At 46.7% G+C, this 15,094-nt stretch overlaps 1 protein-coding gene and 1 non-coding gene across 3 annotated transcripts; both read left to right on the forward strand.

Annotated features, from left to right (window-relative positions):
- Positions 1–861: 861 nt before the first annotated feature.
- On the forward strand, positions 862–10,251 carry PA2G4 (proliferation-associated 2G4). The gene is made up of 14 exons (XM_015151941.3): positions 862–1,145; positions 2,895–3,023; positions 3,303–3,408; positions 3,502–3,571; positions 3,859–3,951; positions 5,611–5,674; positions 6,223–6,301; positions 6,765–6,843; positions 6,925–7,058; positions 7,335–7,429; positions 7,554–7,681; positions 7,846–7,899; positions 9,170–9,236; positions 9,330–10,251. Exons 1-13 carry the CDS (start codon positions 1,058–1,060, stop codon positions 9,233–9,235), a joined length of 1,185 nt encoding a protein of 394 aa, XP_015007427.1. The 5' UTR covers positions 862–1,057; the 3' UTR covers position 9,236; positions 9,330–10,251.
- A 3,249-nt stretch (positions 10,252–13,500) lies between these two features.
- On the forward strand, positions 13,501–14,684 carry LOC708858 (uncharacterized). Of its 2 annotated transcripts, none has more exons than XR_013401158.1 (3): positions 13,501–13,696; positions 14,045–14,067; positions 14,336–14,684. It is a non-coding gene; the product is annotated as an uncharacterized LOC708858 (transcript). The 2 variants fall into 2 exon arrangements; XR_013401157.1 differs by having other exon boundaries at positions 13,501–13,666.
- The last annotated feature ends 410 nt before the right edge of the window (positions 14,685–15,094 follow it).

Raw genomic sequence — 15,094 nt, forward strand, 5'->3', positions numbered from 1 at the left:
GTTTTAGTAGAAATCTACAAGGCAACCAATTGGGAATAACAAAAAGAACCCACGTGCTTGAAGATTTATAAAAAGCCCTATACGTGTCCAGTCTCCTTCAGAGGCCAAATACTGAAACCTCCAGATGCTTCTGAATTCATTATCTTAGAAAAGTCACCAAATCTTTTTATTTTTTCACGGTAAGAACTCTCAACAAACATGTCTTTCTGAACACTTCCCTTAGGTGCCCCATCCAGGTGCCTGTTATTGGAACAATAATGTCATGTTACTTCATTAGGAGTCCGGCCTCTAGATTACGAGGCCTTTAAATGGATGATCCCTCCGGTGTCCGGCTGCGCAGCTGGCCCCCGTTCCCAGCACCCTTGGTCTTCTTCCACCTGTCTGCCCCTCCCTGTTCTCCCAGCTTCGGAGGACGACTGAACCGGCTGGGCGGGTTTCGCCAGCCGACCCAAGTATCCGAGGAAGGGCGCACCCAGCCTCCCCGCCCTAGGTGCAGACACTGCCCACCCGCCGCGGCTCCACTCTACTCCACCCCTGCTCGCTCGACTCTAAACCTATTTCCCCGCCGTAGCTCCGCCCCTCTTCCCTCAGCCCGCCCCTCTGTTACTGGCTTTCGCACAGCGTTCTCGGTGGAAGTGGTTTTTCCGGGAGAGACCACGCTTCCCCTCAAGCTCCCCAACGGCTCCGCCTTCCCGCCGGAGCCTGACCCTTCCCAGCGTGCCCGGCGATTCCGGCGTGCGAGGCCCTTGGAGGGCAAGGCCCCAGGGCCTGGCTTAGGAGCGTGAGCGGCAGGCTGGGAATTGTAGTTCGAAAGCCCTCGAGGGCGGCTAAAGGCTGGCGGTGGAGAGGACTAGTTTTCCCAGCGTGCCCTGCGCCTCAGCCCGCGCGCTCACAGCTTCTCGCTCTCGCCTGCCTGCCTGCTCCCTTGCTTGCTCGCGCTTTCGCTCGCCCTCTCCTCGAGGATCGAGGGGACTCTGGCCACAGCCTGTGGCTGGGAAGGGAGACAGAGGCGGCGGCGGCTCAGGGGAAACGAGGCTGCAGTGGTGGTAGTAGGAAGATGTCGGGCGAGGACGAGCAGCAGGAGCAAACTATCGCCGAGGACCTGGTCGTGACCAAGTATAAGATGGGGGGCGACATCGCCAACAGTGAGTGCGACCTCGGGGGTCGGGGAATCAAGGCTGACAGGGAAAGGTGCCAGGCTGGCCCTGAAGGGGCTGGAGCGGAGGGGTCATGCGAACTGAGCTACTGAGGGGCCCGCACCAGTCCGCTGGGGGCGGCGTGGTGGGAAGACCCGGTGTCGCTCCTGGGACCTGAGCGGCCAGGCCCAGGCTGAAGTCTATGGAGGTGCGGGTCGGCGACCGGGATGAGCGGAGAGAGGGTAACCTGGCAGGCTCCGACCCGAGGCCGTTTGTTAGGAGGCAAGACGTGTTTTCTCTTGTTCCTATCCTTCATTCCCGATTTCTGCTTCCTCTGATTCTGGCAACGGCGAGGCCACCTCGAAAAGGAAGCGCCCAGCTATTGGCGACAGAAGCGCCCCTCTGTTTTTGTCGCGTCTGCGGGGCGTCAGGAGCCGAGCCGGCACGTGTTGCTGGGTCCCCTTGCGGATGGCTGGCCCCCTTCTTCCTCCAGTACTGTCCCTGACACCAGCTTCCCCACCACGTGCTTTGCTGGAGCCTTTCCTTCTTCAGCTCTTACCCTGGTGGGGGCCCCCTTCTACCCTTGGGCCAGCTAAGGGGACCGTTGGAGAGCACTCCTGGAGCTTCTAACACAAGTTTTGGAGATATATATGGCTTTTCTTGAAGTTACTCATTATTACTACCTTTCCAATCTGTGCAGATAGCCTTAGTTAGCATTCACATTTGTTGTTCAAAGTGACTTGACAACTCAAATGTTTTGGGGTCTCCGTCTTATCCCAACTAGGCAAGCTTGCGAACATTACTGGAAAAGGGAGGACTGATTTTAGGATTTTCACAAGTCATCCTTATTCCAGCTGTGCTCTGAGGATCTCAGCAGTTGCCTGCCACTCTAGGCGATGTCACTTTCTCTTTTCTCTCTTTCTAGTTAGCCTTTCCATTTTATTTAAAACCCAGTTAGGGAGATACAAACTGCTTGTCATTGTGTTTTTAAATGGTTTTAACAGCAAAGATGGTGGGAAAGAGGTATTTAGGATGCCTCCCATCCTGTGGGTGAAAATCTGAGTTTTACCCGCTTTCAAAGAATCACCAAAACTGAGATTTCAAAACTCAAACCTGTGCTTTATATCACAGTGGACATTTAGTATAGTACCCTGGTTTTGGTGCCTTTTAGTATTTGAGATACTAGGGATTTGAATCAGAAAATCCCTTTCTTACAGTTTATAACTTTGGCCTCATATTTCTTTGAGATAAGCCATGATCCCCCAAAATGAAACCCAGGGACCTTAGATTAAGTCCCCTTGGCTTATACACTTGTTTATGAGGAATTAAGTCTACATAGATTGAGATTCCTAACACCTAATTAGAGTGTCTGAGAAAGGAAGGCGGTAACATTTAACAGTGCTTCAGCTTCGAGTCAGCAATTCTGTCTACATTCCTGTCCCTGATGCCTATAAATTTCATCTAGTCTTTCCATGTATGTGGGGATACCATGGCAAGAACTCTCTGAAGTTCATAACTCTGTCCTGTCACACCAAAGGTAGCATCTTTGGAAAGTCCGAGGCCTTGCCTAAGGAGATGGATTGCATATACCCAGTTGTCACATAATGTAAGGAAGAGAAGGGAATGTTGACCTTTCAGCCTCAGGGCAATGGCACTAGGGAGCATTAGAAACTCTTAAGTTCAACTTCCAGGTATTCCTTGGGAGGTAACTAGACAATGAATACATACAAGGCTGACATGATGGGATTCTGTCCTCAGGGGTACTTCGGTCCTTGGTGGAAGCATCTAGCTCGGGTGTGTCGGTACTGAGCCTGTGTGAGAAAGGTGATGCCATGATTATGGAAGAAACAGGGAAAATCTTCAAGAAAGAAAAGGAAATGAAGAAAGGTAAAAAAAAAAAAAAAAAATCCCTCACTAATTTCCTGTTTGACCCTTATTTGGTCCTATATGTTTTTATTTTTTTCACTGTAATGATGCAGTCCCCACCCTGGCTCTGGCTGAGATATTTGGAAATTTGGAATGACAAGTGGGATATAAGCAGTTTCCTACCTAATACAAACTGATGAAACTTAAGCAAGACCCTGAAAAAATCCTTCCACTCTTCTGAAGGGCACTAGGGCTTCTGGGAGACAGCAAGGCAGTAGGCTGATGATTTTTTCTTTACAGGTATTGCTTTTCCCACCAGCATTTCGGTAAATAACTGTGTATGTCACTTCTCCCCTTTGAAGAGCGACCAGGATTATATTCTCAAGGAAGGTGACTTGGTAAAAATGTAAGGTTAAACCGTTTTAAAGCATTTTTCTTTTTTTAAAGCATTTACAAAATGCCGGTTCCTAATGCAGTACACTCTGATCTTGCCTTTCAGTGACCTTGGGGTCCATGTGGATGGCTTCATCGCTAATGTAGCACATACTTTTGTGGTTGGTGTAGCTCAGGTAGGTGGCCTGCTTTTGATCTCTGTTCAGCCTTGGGGGTGTAGGGAATGCACCGCTATTTCCTTCTTATTCCCACCCCCAATCACCACGCAGGTCAAGAGAGTGTCTAGAGAAGCAAAAGGAGGAAGGCTTTTTGTTGTTGTTGTTGTTGTTGTTGTTGTTGTTGCTGTTTTTACCCTCCTGTTCATTGGCTGGCCTTCGCATATGGGTTCACAGATATTAACCAGATAGCCAGCTGAGTTAACAAACTTTCCAGGAAGATACTGATTGCATGTCCTTATCTACAGGGGACCCAAGTAACAGGGAGGAAAGCAGATGTTATTAAGGCAGCTCACCTTTGTGCTGAAGCTGCCCTACGCCTGGTCAAACCTGGAAATCAGGTAAGCTATTTTATCCAGTTCCAAAGCTTGGTTCAACTCAAACCAAAAGTTGAACCAACTTTTATCCAGTTCCAAAGGCATTAGACACCTGTTGCTACTCTATATGAAACTACCAACCTCCCCTATAGACCCCTTATAAAACAGCTTTTTAAAATTAGATATATTTGGCTGGGCACAGTGGCTCACGTCTGTAATCCCATCACTTTTGGGGGCCAAGGTAGGAGGATAGCTTGAGGCCAGGAGTTCAAGACCAGCCTGGGAAACATGGTGAAACCCCATTTCTACAAAAAATAACAAAAATTAGCTGGGCATGGTAATGTGTGCCTGTATTCCCAGCTGTCAGGGAGGCTGAGGTGGGAGAATCACCTGAGCCTGAGAGATTGAGGCTGTGGTGAGCTATGATCATGCCACTGCACTCCAGCCTGGGCAACAATGAAACCCTGTTTCACAAAAGAAAAAGGAAAAATAAGCATTTGCTGTCCCCACAAAACAGATTAGAATGCCACGTAAAAAAGGATAAACACTGAACTTATTATAGGCATGTGGTGGCACATACCTATAATCTCAGCACTTTGGGGGGCCAAGGTGGGAGGATTGTTTGAACCCAGGAGTTTGAGACCAGCTTGGGAAACATAGCGAGACCCGTCTCTGCAAAAAGAAAAAAGAAAACCCAGGTTCTTTTTTATGACTAAGTTCTTTCACTTAGTCATTTAACCTGGGGCAAATCATTTAACCTGAGACTTAGTTTCCTTGTCTTCTAGATTGGGATATACATATCTGCCCTGTTCACTTGCAAAATTTATTGAAGTAGACCATCTTTGTGAAAGCACAGGGTAAAATGATATGCAAATACACCTGGTCCTCGGCTTGATGCCACATTCAGTAGAAGCTATGCTTTGAGTACCCATACAACCATTCTGGTTTTCATTTTCCATGTAGTATTTAGTAAATTACATGAGATATTCAACACTATTATAAAATAGGCATATGTTAGATAATTCTGCCCAATTGTAGGATAATGTTTTTTAAGTGCTCTGAGTACATTTAACATAGGCTAGGCTATGATAGGTAGGTTAGGTGTATTAAATGCATTTTTGACTTAGTGATATTTTCAACTTACAATGAGTTTTTTTAAGATATAACCCCATTGCAAGTTGGGGAGCATCTGTATAAAATATTTTTAGATTGTAAGGATAATCAAGCTATGAAACGAAAAACCAGTGAATGAGTATCATTGGGACTTGATGGACGATATTAGAAGGCTCAGTTCTGTCAGGTGCGGTGGCTCATGCCTGTAATCCCACCACTTTGGGAGGCTGAGGTGGGCGGATCACGAGGTCAGGAGATTGAGACCATCCTGGCCAACATGGTGAAACCCCGTCTCCGCTAAAAATACAAAAATTAGCTGGGCGTGGTGGTGCATGTCTGTAATCCCAGCTACTCAGGAGGCTGAGGCAGGAGAAGAGCTTGAACCCAGGAGGCAGAGGTTGCAGTGAACCGAGATCACGCCACTGCACTCCAGCCTGGCGACAAAGCTAGACTCCATCTCAAAAAAAAAAAAAAGAATGCTCAGTTCAGTTCTTTTATGCTTCTTATTCTCATTGTAGAGAACTTATTAGCTCCTGATATCTCACCTTTTGTTTGATGTTGTACTTCTAGAACACACAAGTGACAGAAGCCTGGAACAAAGTTGCCCACTCATTTAACTGCACGCCAATAGAAGGTGAGAACAGATAACAGGGTTGAGGGTCTAAGAATGAGTGGCTTTGCCGGGCGCGGTGGCTCACTCCTGTAATCCCAGCACTTTGGAAGGCCAAGGCAGGTGGATCACCTGAAGTCAGGAGTTTAAGACCAGCCTGACCAACATGGTGAAACCCCGTCTCTACTAAAAGTACAAAAATTAGCTGGGCGTGGTGGCGGGCGCCTGTAATCCCAGCTACTTGGGAGGTTGTGGTGAGACTTGAACCCGGGAGGCGGAGGTTGCAGTGAGCTGAGATCGCGCCATTGCACTCCAGTCTGGGCAATAAGAGCGAAACTCCATCTCAGAAAAAAAAAAAAAAAAGAATGAGTCGCTTTGCAGAATTGAGGCTTTTGCCCCCTTGAAGATCTATCCAGCTATAACCCAGTCTAAGCCAGAAATCTCAGGGCCCTGTGTTTCCATAACCAGGTAGTTTTCTCACTGCCTACCCCTTCAAACTACTGAAGTAGGTAGATTTGGAAATCTTTTGGGATACTGGATAGCTCGTTCCATAGGTTGTGTCCTGTCTACAGGTATGCTGTCACACCAGTTGAAGCAGCATGTCATCGATGGAGAAAAAACCATTATCCAGAATCCCACAGACCAGCAGAAGTAGGTGCCAACCCTATTCATCACCTTCTACCATACCAGACTAGTCATCAGGTTTTTTTCTATACTCCCAACTGAATCTTGTCTACCCTTTACTCCATGCTTTCAGGAGTGACCTGTTGCTCTTAATATTTCCTTTCTCTAGGCCGGGCATGGTGGCTCATGCCTGTAATCCCGGCACTTTGGGAGGCTGAGGCAGGTGGATCACCTGAGGTCACGAGTTCGGAACCACCCTGACCAATATGGCGAAACCCTGTCTCTACTAAAAAATACAAAAATGAGCCAGGCGTGGTGGTGTGTTCCTGTCGTCCCAGCTACTTGGGAGGCTGAGGCAGGAGAGTTGCTTGAACCTGGGAGGCGGAGGTTGCAGTGAGCTGAGATTGTGCCACTGCACTCCAGCCTGGGTGACAGAATGAGACTGTGTGTCAAAAAAAAAAAAAGTTCCCTTTCTCTCTATTCCTTTTAGGAAGGACCATGAAAAAGCTGAATTTGAGGTACATGAAGTATATGCTGTGGATGTTCTCGTCAGCTCAGGAGAGGGCAAGGTGAGGAGAGTACCAGAGTTGGCTAAGAGGGGTGACTGAGAGTGTTCACCAGACCAAATGTTACTTAAATTACCCTTTCAGGCCAAGGATGCAGGACAGAGAACCACTATTTACAAACGAGACCCCTCTAAACAGTATGGACTGAAAATGAAAACTTCACGTGCCTTCTTCAGTGAGGTGGAAAGGCGTTTTGATGCTATGCCGTTTACTTTAAGGTACTACACTTAGCAATGATAGTACATGGAACCAGTCTGACTCACAGACCATACACCCAGGAACACTTTTTCCTCTCCCTTCCTGCCTAGACTTGTAGCGTGCACGTGCTCACTCCCTCCCTCTCTCTCCCCATCTCCTTCTCACTGAAGGTAATGTAAAAGAGCAATCCTAAGCATGATTTCTGCCTGAGGGTAGGAGCTATTTTAAAATATGAGCAAAATGGTAAGACTTGACGGGGAGTTAAGGATACCTCTGAATATCATCTTCCCTGCCAGAGCATTTGAAGATGAGAAGAAGGCTCGGATGGGTGTGGTGGAGTGCGCCAAACATGAACTGCTGCAACCATTTAATGTTCTCTATGAGAAGGAGGGTGAGTTCTAAAAAGGAGCTTCACTTTGGATTCCCTGATTATATGATATCCTTCCTATAAATTCAGAAGAGCTAAGTATGACAAAGGAACTTTTTATCGAAACACATCTTCATTTTTGCCATAGGTGAATTTGTTGCCCAGTTTAAATTTACAGTTCTGCTCATGCCCAATGGCCCCATGCGGATAACCAGTGGTCCCTTTGAACCTGACCTCTACAAGTCTGAGATGGAGGTCCAGGATGCAGAGCTAAAGGTTAGTGTGGAATAGAAGGTGGTAAATACGTACATGGTACCTGCCTGGAAGTGAGGGCTAAATGCCAGCAAAGTCCTGAAGAGAGCTACAGTACTGAAAGTAACCCTTTGTTTTTAATTTCCTCCACATTCCTCAAAATTTTTTTCCTTCTTCCTGTTTTCCAGGCCCTCCTCCAGAGTTCTGCAAGTCGAAAAACCCAGAAAAAGAAAAAAAAGAAGGTGTGTTTTACTATCATCCTTCCCTGGCAGGGTGAACCTGATCCCTCTTTGTCCCACTGTGTTAGGTTGTAGTGGGATACGGATGTTTGTATAGATGCTCCTCAACTTAATATGATAGGCCTTTGTCCCAGTAAACCCATCATAAATTGAAAATACTATAAGTCAAAATGGATTTTAAGATATATATATATTTTTTTAAGAGACAGGGTCTCAAACTCCTGGCCTTAAACAGTCCTCCCACCTCAGCCTCCCAAACTGTTGAGATTACAGGCATGAGCCACCATGCCCAGCCTTGTTTTGGCCAGGCACAGTGGCTCACGCCTGTAATCCCAGCACTTTAGGAGGCCAAGGCGGACGGATCACCTGAGGTCGGGAGTTTGAGATCAGCCTGGCCAACGTAGAGAAACCCTGTATCTACTAAAAATACAAAATTAGCTGGGCGTGGTGGCACATGCTTGTAATCCCAGCTACTTGGGAGGCTGAGGCAGGAGAATTGTTTGAACCTGAACCTGGGAGGCAGAGGTTGCAGTGAGCCGAGGTCGCACCATTTCTGCTGGACAACAAGAGTGAAACTCCGTCTCAAAAAAAGATGATCCCACTCTGTCACCCGGGCTGACGTGTAGTGGCATGATCATAGCTCACTGTAGCCTCATGCTTCTCCTGGGTTCAAGTGATTGTCTGGCCTTAACCTGCTGAGTAGCCACCACCATGCCTGACTCAAAATGGATTTGATATACCTTAACCTACCATGAACCTCATAGCTTAGCCTGGCCTACCTTCAGTGTGCTCAAAACATTTATTGAACAAATTATCATGTATTGAAATATCCATATTGCTTTCACACCATCGTAAAGTTGAAAAATCACAGGTTGACCATTATAAGTCAGAGACCTGTATATCTTTATTTCATCTGTGACCCAGAGGATTGAGATAACTTTATGGCTGGGTGTGGTGGTTCACACATATAATCCCAACAGTTTGGGAAGCCTAGGCAGGAGGATCACTTGAGCCCAGGAGTTCAAGATCAGCCTGGGCAACATGGTGGCATGTGCCTATAGTCCCAGCTACCTGGGAGGCTGAGGTGGAAGGATCACCTGAGCCCAGGGAAGTTGAGGCTACAGCAAGCCATGTTGTACCACTGCACTCCAGCCTGGACGACAGAGTGAGACTGTCTCAGAAAAAAAAAAACACTTTTATCTCTGGTCCCAGACACTACCCCCAAATAGTTAGAAACTGACACGTCTTCTCCCTCTCCTTTTCTTGCATATAGGCCTCCAAGACTGCAGAGAATGCCACCAGTGGGGAAACATTAGAAGAAAATGAAGCTGGGGACTGAGGTGGGTCCCATCTCCCCAGCTTGCTGCTCCTGCCTCATCCCCTTCCCAACACACCCCAGACTCTGTGAAGTGCAGTTCTTCTTCTCCATCTAGGACCGCCAGCAGAGCGGGGGTCTCCCTGCCCCCACCCCAGTTCCCCAACCCACTCCCTTCCAACAACAACCAGCTCCAACTGACTCTGGTCTTGGGAGGCGAGGCTTCCCAACCACGGAAGACTACTTTAAATGAAAAAAAGAAATTGAATAATAAAATCAGGAGTCAAAATTCATCGTCTTCAAGCCCCTCTTTCTAGCCTTTTCTACTACTATGCTTGGTCAAGGTTTGTGCCCTACTACAGAACAGGGCTAAATTAGCCATCACCACTGAAAACTCAGCTGAATTTTTTATACCACTCTGATGTCAGCATTTTTCCATCTGTTTGGGGCCTTTTCCTCTTTTTTTCCATTCTCCCCAGGTATTTTATCTGGCTTCAAAATTAGGAGGATTATTTTTCAGATTGTTTTTATTCAGTGTGGCCGATTCCTCATCTGATTCAGGCTGTCCAGTCAGGCCCCTCCCATTTTAGGAGCTGGAGCCTTCATTTATGAAGAGATTCTCATCTATGAAATGGATCCTCATTTGTAAATCTTTTTTCTTCCATTTTCACAAAGCTGTAAAGAAATAATCCATCTCAACCTTACCCTTTTCTCTGGAGTCAGTGGGGTCTTTCCTCACTCCATCTTACACAAACCTGAGCTGGAAGCTCAACTGGTTTTGTTCCCTGTTTGAAATATTGTGATCTCCCTCCCTTGAAAGAAAAACCAAGAACCAGAGGAGTAGACTGACTGAAGATACAACTCCTGGCTTTCTGAAGCTATGGACTTGGATTGGATTGCTGGGGGTTTGTAGAGAAAGGTGACAAATTTCAGTACCTCTGGCATGCTGTCCCAGGAAACTAGGGCTCCCACTAACTTATGAGGTTTTTAAACACATTGAAAATGACATGACATTAAAATAAATTTGGATTTGCTCATAATGATGTGCTTTGTATGCTGCTCTTATTTGATGGAGATGGGGAGAATGAATGTCAGTTGAAGTAGTATTGGAACTGTTCCTCCACAGTGCCATGCTCTGCCTTCCCAAAACGAGCAATGTCTTGACTTGCAGAAGACACAAATCCTAGAATCTTTGATGACATAGTAAGTTATCTGCTGGAGTTGGGTGATGTAATTTTCTAAGTAGAAACAGTCCTCACTGCTAAGATTTGTTTGGGGCTAGGACACTTAATGTGTACTGCAAAAACAGCACTGCAAGTGTTTATCTTGAATTCAGGAAGCCAGGAAGAATGTCTGGTACACTAGTTTTCAGGGCCAGACTGAGGTCAGATGGGTAATTAGTTTATCTTAGTGCATGTCAGGCATTGCTAAACTAGAGATACTACAAGTGAACAGAACTGAACGCAGGACAAATGTCTAATGACGTATATCCACCATTAAAATAGTGGTTTCAGTGCCCTAAAAATCCTCTGTGTTTTGCCTGTTCATCCCTCTCTCCTTGCTCACACATTTGTCCAAAGGCAAAGAATGTACAATGCCAAGAGTGAACTGTAGTGTAAACTAAACTATGGATTTGGGGTGATAATGGTATATCAACGTAGGTTCAATTGTTAACAAATGTACCACTCTGGCAGGGTGGAGGGATGTTTATAAAGGGGGAGGCTATATGTGTGGGAAATGTCTAACCTTCCTCAATTTTGCTGTGAACCTAAAACTTCTAAAAAAATTAAGTCTATTTAAAAAAAAAAAAAAAAACGGTCAAGTGCTCATGCCTGTAATTCCAGCACTTTGGGAGGCCGAGGCAGGCAGATCACCTGCGGTCAGGAGATCAAGACCAGCCTCGCCAACATGGTGAAACCCCATCTCTACTAAAAATACAAAAAGCCGGGTTTAGTGGCAGGCGTCTGTAATCCCAGCTACTTGGGAGGCTGAGGCAGGAGAATCGCTTGAACCCAGGAGGCGGAGGTTGCAGTGAGCCAAGATCGCGCCACTGCACTCCAGCCTGGGTGACAAGAGTGAAACTCCGTATCAAAAACAAAACAATTTCCCTAAAGAGCTTATAGACGGCGGGGCGCGGTGGCTCAAGCCTGTAATCCCAGCACTTTGGGAGGCCGAGACGGGTGGATCACGAAGTCAGGAGATCGAGACCATCCTGGCGAACGCAGTGAAACCCCATCTCTACTAAAACTACAAAAAACTAGCCGGGCGAGGTGGCGGCGCCTATAGTCCCAGCTACTCGGGAGGCTGAGGCAGGAGAATGGCGTAAACCCGGGAGGCGGAGCTTGCAGTGAGCTGAGATCCGGCCACTGCACTCCAGCCTGGGCGACAGAGCGAGACTCCGTCTCAAAAAAAAAAAAAAAAAAAAAAAAGAGCTTATAGACCAGTTGGCAATCATCAGTTGAAATCTTGGTGGAATTGATACAAAATAATTCTGATAGGATTTTTTTTGTTTCAAAAAACTTGTCATATATGTTTGGGTGGTGACAATACTAGAACTACTTAGAAGGAACCTAATTTTAAAAACGTTTTTCAGGGATTGAAAGTGAAATGTTATAGAATATAATAAAGGGAAACCACAAAAAAAGAGGGACTGTAACAATCACATACAAAATGTTACAGTATTTTGAACTATAAGATGAAGTCTCTAGGGAAAGGGTTCTTTTTCATCCCCCATTAACTCAAAACTTTCCTGTAGCCAAATAGGGGATCTGGTTGTTTTTCAGTGCTTCTCACCTGAGCATGCAATCAAAGTGGGAAGTTCTTTATCTTAACACCAAATGTCATACTTTCCCTAGATTTGGCTAATTTTCTCCCTATGTCCATTGGTTCGCTCTTCACCCCTAGATAATCACTGCATAGGTCACTGCAGCCTCGACTTCCTGGGCTCGAGATTCCCCCACCTCAGCCTCCCAAAGTGCTGGGATGATCGCGCCCGGCCCGCTGACGTATTTTCTGAACAAATGATACATTGTAGCCAGGAATCTCTAGTGATATTTTGCTTCAGGCTTCGTGAGGAAAGACCATAGTCAGCTATTTTATTCTTGAAGTTTAGGAAAAAGAATTGCTCTATCTTAAACAGTGAAAGGATATTTTTTGAAGTATGGCAGCTTTCCCGAATCCCCACTTTATATCTTCCTATGTTCTGAAATCTTAGGACCTTCGATGGTTCCGGAATCGAATCACCCTGAAGCAATTTATTTTAGTGGCTCACGCCTGTAATCCCAGCACTTTGGGAGGCCGAGGCGGGCGGATCACAAGGTCAGGAGATCGAGACCACGGTGAAACCCCGTCTCTACTAAAAAAAAATACAAAAAATTAGCCGGGCGCTGTTGTGGGCGCCTGTAGTCCCAGCTACTCGGGAGGCTGAGGCAGGAGAATGGCGTGAACCCGGGAGGCGGAGCTTGCAGTGAGCCGAGATCGCGCCACTGCACTCCAGCCTCCAGCCTGGGCGACAGAGCGAGACTCCGTCTCAAAAAAAAAAAAAAAAAAAAAAAAAAAAAAAAAAAAAAAAAGAAAATAAAGCAAACCTGCTGGGCGTGGTGGCGCATGCCTTTAATCCCAGCACTTTGGGAGGCCGAGGCGAGCGGATCGCTTGAGCTCAGGAGTTCGAGGCCGGCCTGGGCAACACGGCGAAACCTCGTCTCTATTAAAATACAAAAATTAGCCAAGTGGCGCGCGCCTGTTGTCCCAGCTGCTCGGGAGGCTGAGGCGGGAGAATCGCTTGAACCCAGGAGGCGGAAATTGCGATGAGCCGAGATCCCGTCACTGCACTCCAGCCTGGGTGACACAGTGAGATCCTGTCTCAAAAAAAAAAAAAAAAGAAAAGAAAAGAAAAGAAGGCAAACCAGTAAAACAAGAATTTCTGTACAGTTCGCGCCTATCCATAGCAAAATGGAGGACTTCTCCAGGGAACTGCAACTCCCAAGAAGCAATGCGAGGGAAGGTGGCAGTTACTATTTTTTCCCCGTGGGCACCTCTCGATCCAATATGGGAAATAGGTGCTAACGTTTAACACAGCGTCCTCATACTAAATCTGGGGGGGAAATGGTAACTCGAAAACCAAATACTCAGTTTTCGGAGAGAACTAACTCAACCTACTCCTCCTCAATAGGGTCCGAAAACCATTGTTACGCCCATTGGGTAACCCCGCCCCTGGGGAAAAGGGGTGGAAAGCGGAAGTGACGACACCCGGCGCTCCATTAAATAGCCGTAGACGGAACCTCGGCTTTCTCTCGGCCTTAGCGCCATTTTTCTGGGTGAGTGTGTTTGCTTCCTGTGATCGGATTCCGCGTACAATCCGTAGACATCTGACCTCGACACTTACCATCATCACACCAAACTAACTGTAGCCTTTCTCTCCTTCCCTGTAGAAACCTCTGCGCCATGAGAGCCAAGGTGAGCGGTTCCTGGTAGTAAGCTTGGGAGGTAGGAGTTGGCGAGTAGTAGGGGGAGACTAAGGCAAGTCCGCCATACCTCCTGAACTACTGGGTTTCAAGGGTACCAAGAGCTGGTGGGAGAGGAAAAGTAGTTTGTAAGAGAGCTAGCGGTTAAGTGCTATGGGTAGAGAGGGTGGGAATTAGAAAAGGGTGGAATTCTGATTTTATGTTGCGAGGGTGTCCAAGTTACTGATGTAGTTGCTACGACCAATCTCATACTTGGTTAAGAATCTGCCCGGTTCTAAAGAGTGCATTTCATATCCCTCCTAAGCCTACTAATAAGCTTTATCTCTCTTTTTTTTTTAAAAATTATCTGCTGCTTGTGAACGGTTGCTAGTGGAGGAAGAAGCGAATGCGCAGGTATGTTGGAGACTTTGCCAGCCCAGGAGGAGGGAAGTTCCTTGGACAAAACTTAGCAGAAACATTTGGTTTGGAAATCTTAAAAGATCTTCAGGAGAAAAATGTTTGAGTATTTTCTTCCTAGAGCAAAGGATAGAACAGAGGACGATAGAACCGTAGTGCTTGTTCATTTTACCACCTCATGTTATGTGCACGTTTGATTTAATGTAGGAGGGAAAGAACTCTGGTTTGAGAATAGGTGTATTCCATTCCTGTGTCTGCTTTTCAGGCTGAAGCGCAAAAGAAGAAAGATGAGGCAGAGGTCCAAGTAAACCGCTAGCTTGTTGCATCGTGGAGGCCACAGGAGCAGAAACATGGAATGCCAGGCGCTGGGGATGCTGGTACAAGTTGTGGGACTGCATGCTACTGTCTAGAGCTTGTCTCAATGGATCTAGAACTTCATCGCCCTCTGATCGCCGATCACTTCTGAGACCCACCTTGCTCATAAACAAAACTGCCCATGTTGGTCCTCTGCCCTGGACTTGTGACATTCTGGACTATTTCTGTGTTTATTTGTGGCCGAGTGTAACAACCCTAAAATAAATCACCTCTTCCGCTCTTTTAGCTGAAGAATTAAATCGTCTTGTCTATTATGTTTTTTATGGTTCCATCGGGTGGGGGTTTTCTATCATTACAGTTTGCCCTGTCACTGCCTGTGCTATGGAGGATATCAAAGGCAACAGCCCGGGTTATGTGGTGTGGTTTGCATGGAGCTGGATGGGATATGATGTATCTTTGGAGGCAGGTTTTAGATTTCGCGGGTTATTTGGGGCCAATGCTGGTACCGCCCCTACCTTCCAGGAGGCCTCCCTTGACGACTACTGCTTAGTAGACTACATCGCGCCTTTGGGTTAGGTTGCCATGGTGACACGCAAAGCGTGGTGGGAACTTCCTGCGGCATGTCGCACGCCTACTTTGTACACCATAGAGTATGGTTCCGGGTCTGGTGGCTAGAGCGTCACTTCTTCCGCAGGAAGCGGAAGAGCGA

Source organism: Macaca mulatta, chromosome 11 (assembly GCF_049350105.2).
Source record: "Macaca mulatta isolate MMU2019108-1 chromosome 11, T2T-MMU8v2.0, whole genome shotgun sequence".
Lineage (NCBI taxonomy): Eukaryota > Metazoa > Chordata > Mammalia > Primates > Cercopithecidae > Macaca > Macaca mulatta.

Excerpts from the sequence above, each read along its gene's own strand:
- PA2G4 (XM_015151941.3), top strand. The coding sequence starts at position 1,058 with ATGTCGGGCGAGGACGAGCAGCAGGAGCAAACTATCGCCGAGGACCTG. Across the intron at positions 7,059-7,334 it reads GCTATGCCGTTTACTTTAAG|AGCATTTGAAGATGAGAAGA; the intron begins GTACTACACTTA and ends CTTCCCTGCCAG. Across the intron at positions 7,682-7,845 it reads TCCAGGATGCAGAGCTAAAG|GCCCTCCTCCAGAGTTCTGC; the intron begins GTTAGTGTGGAA and ends CCTGTTTTCCAG.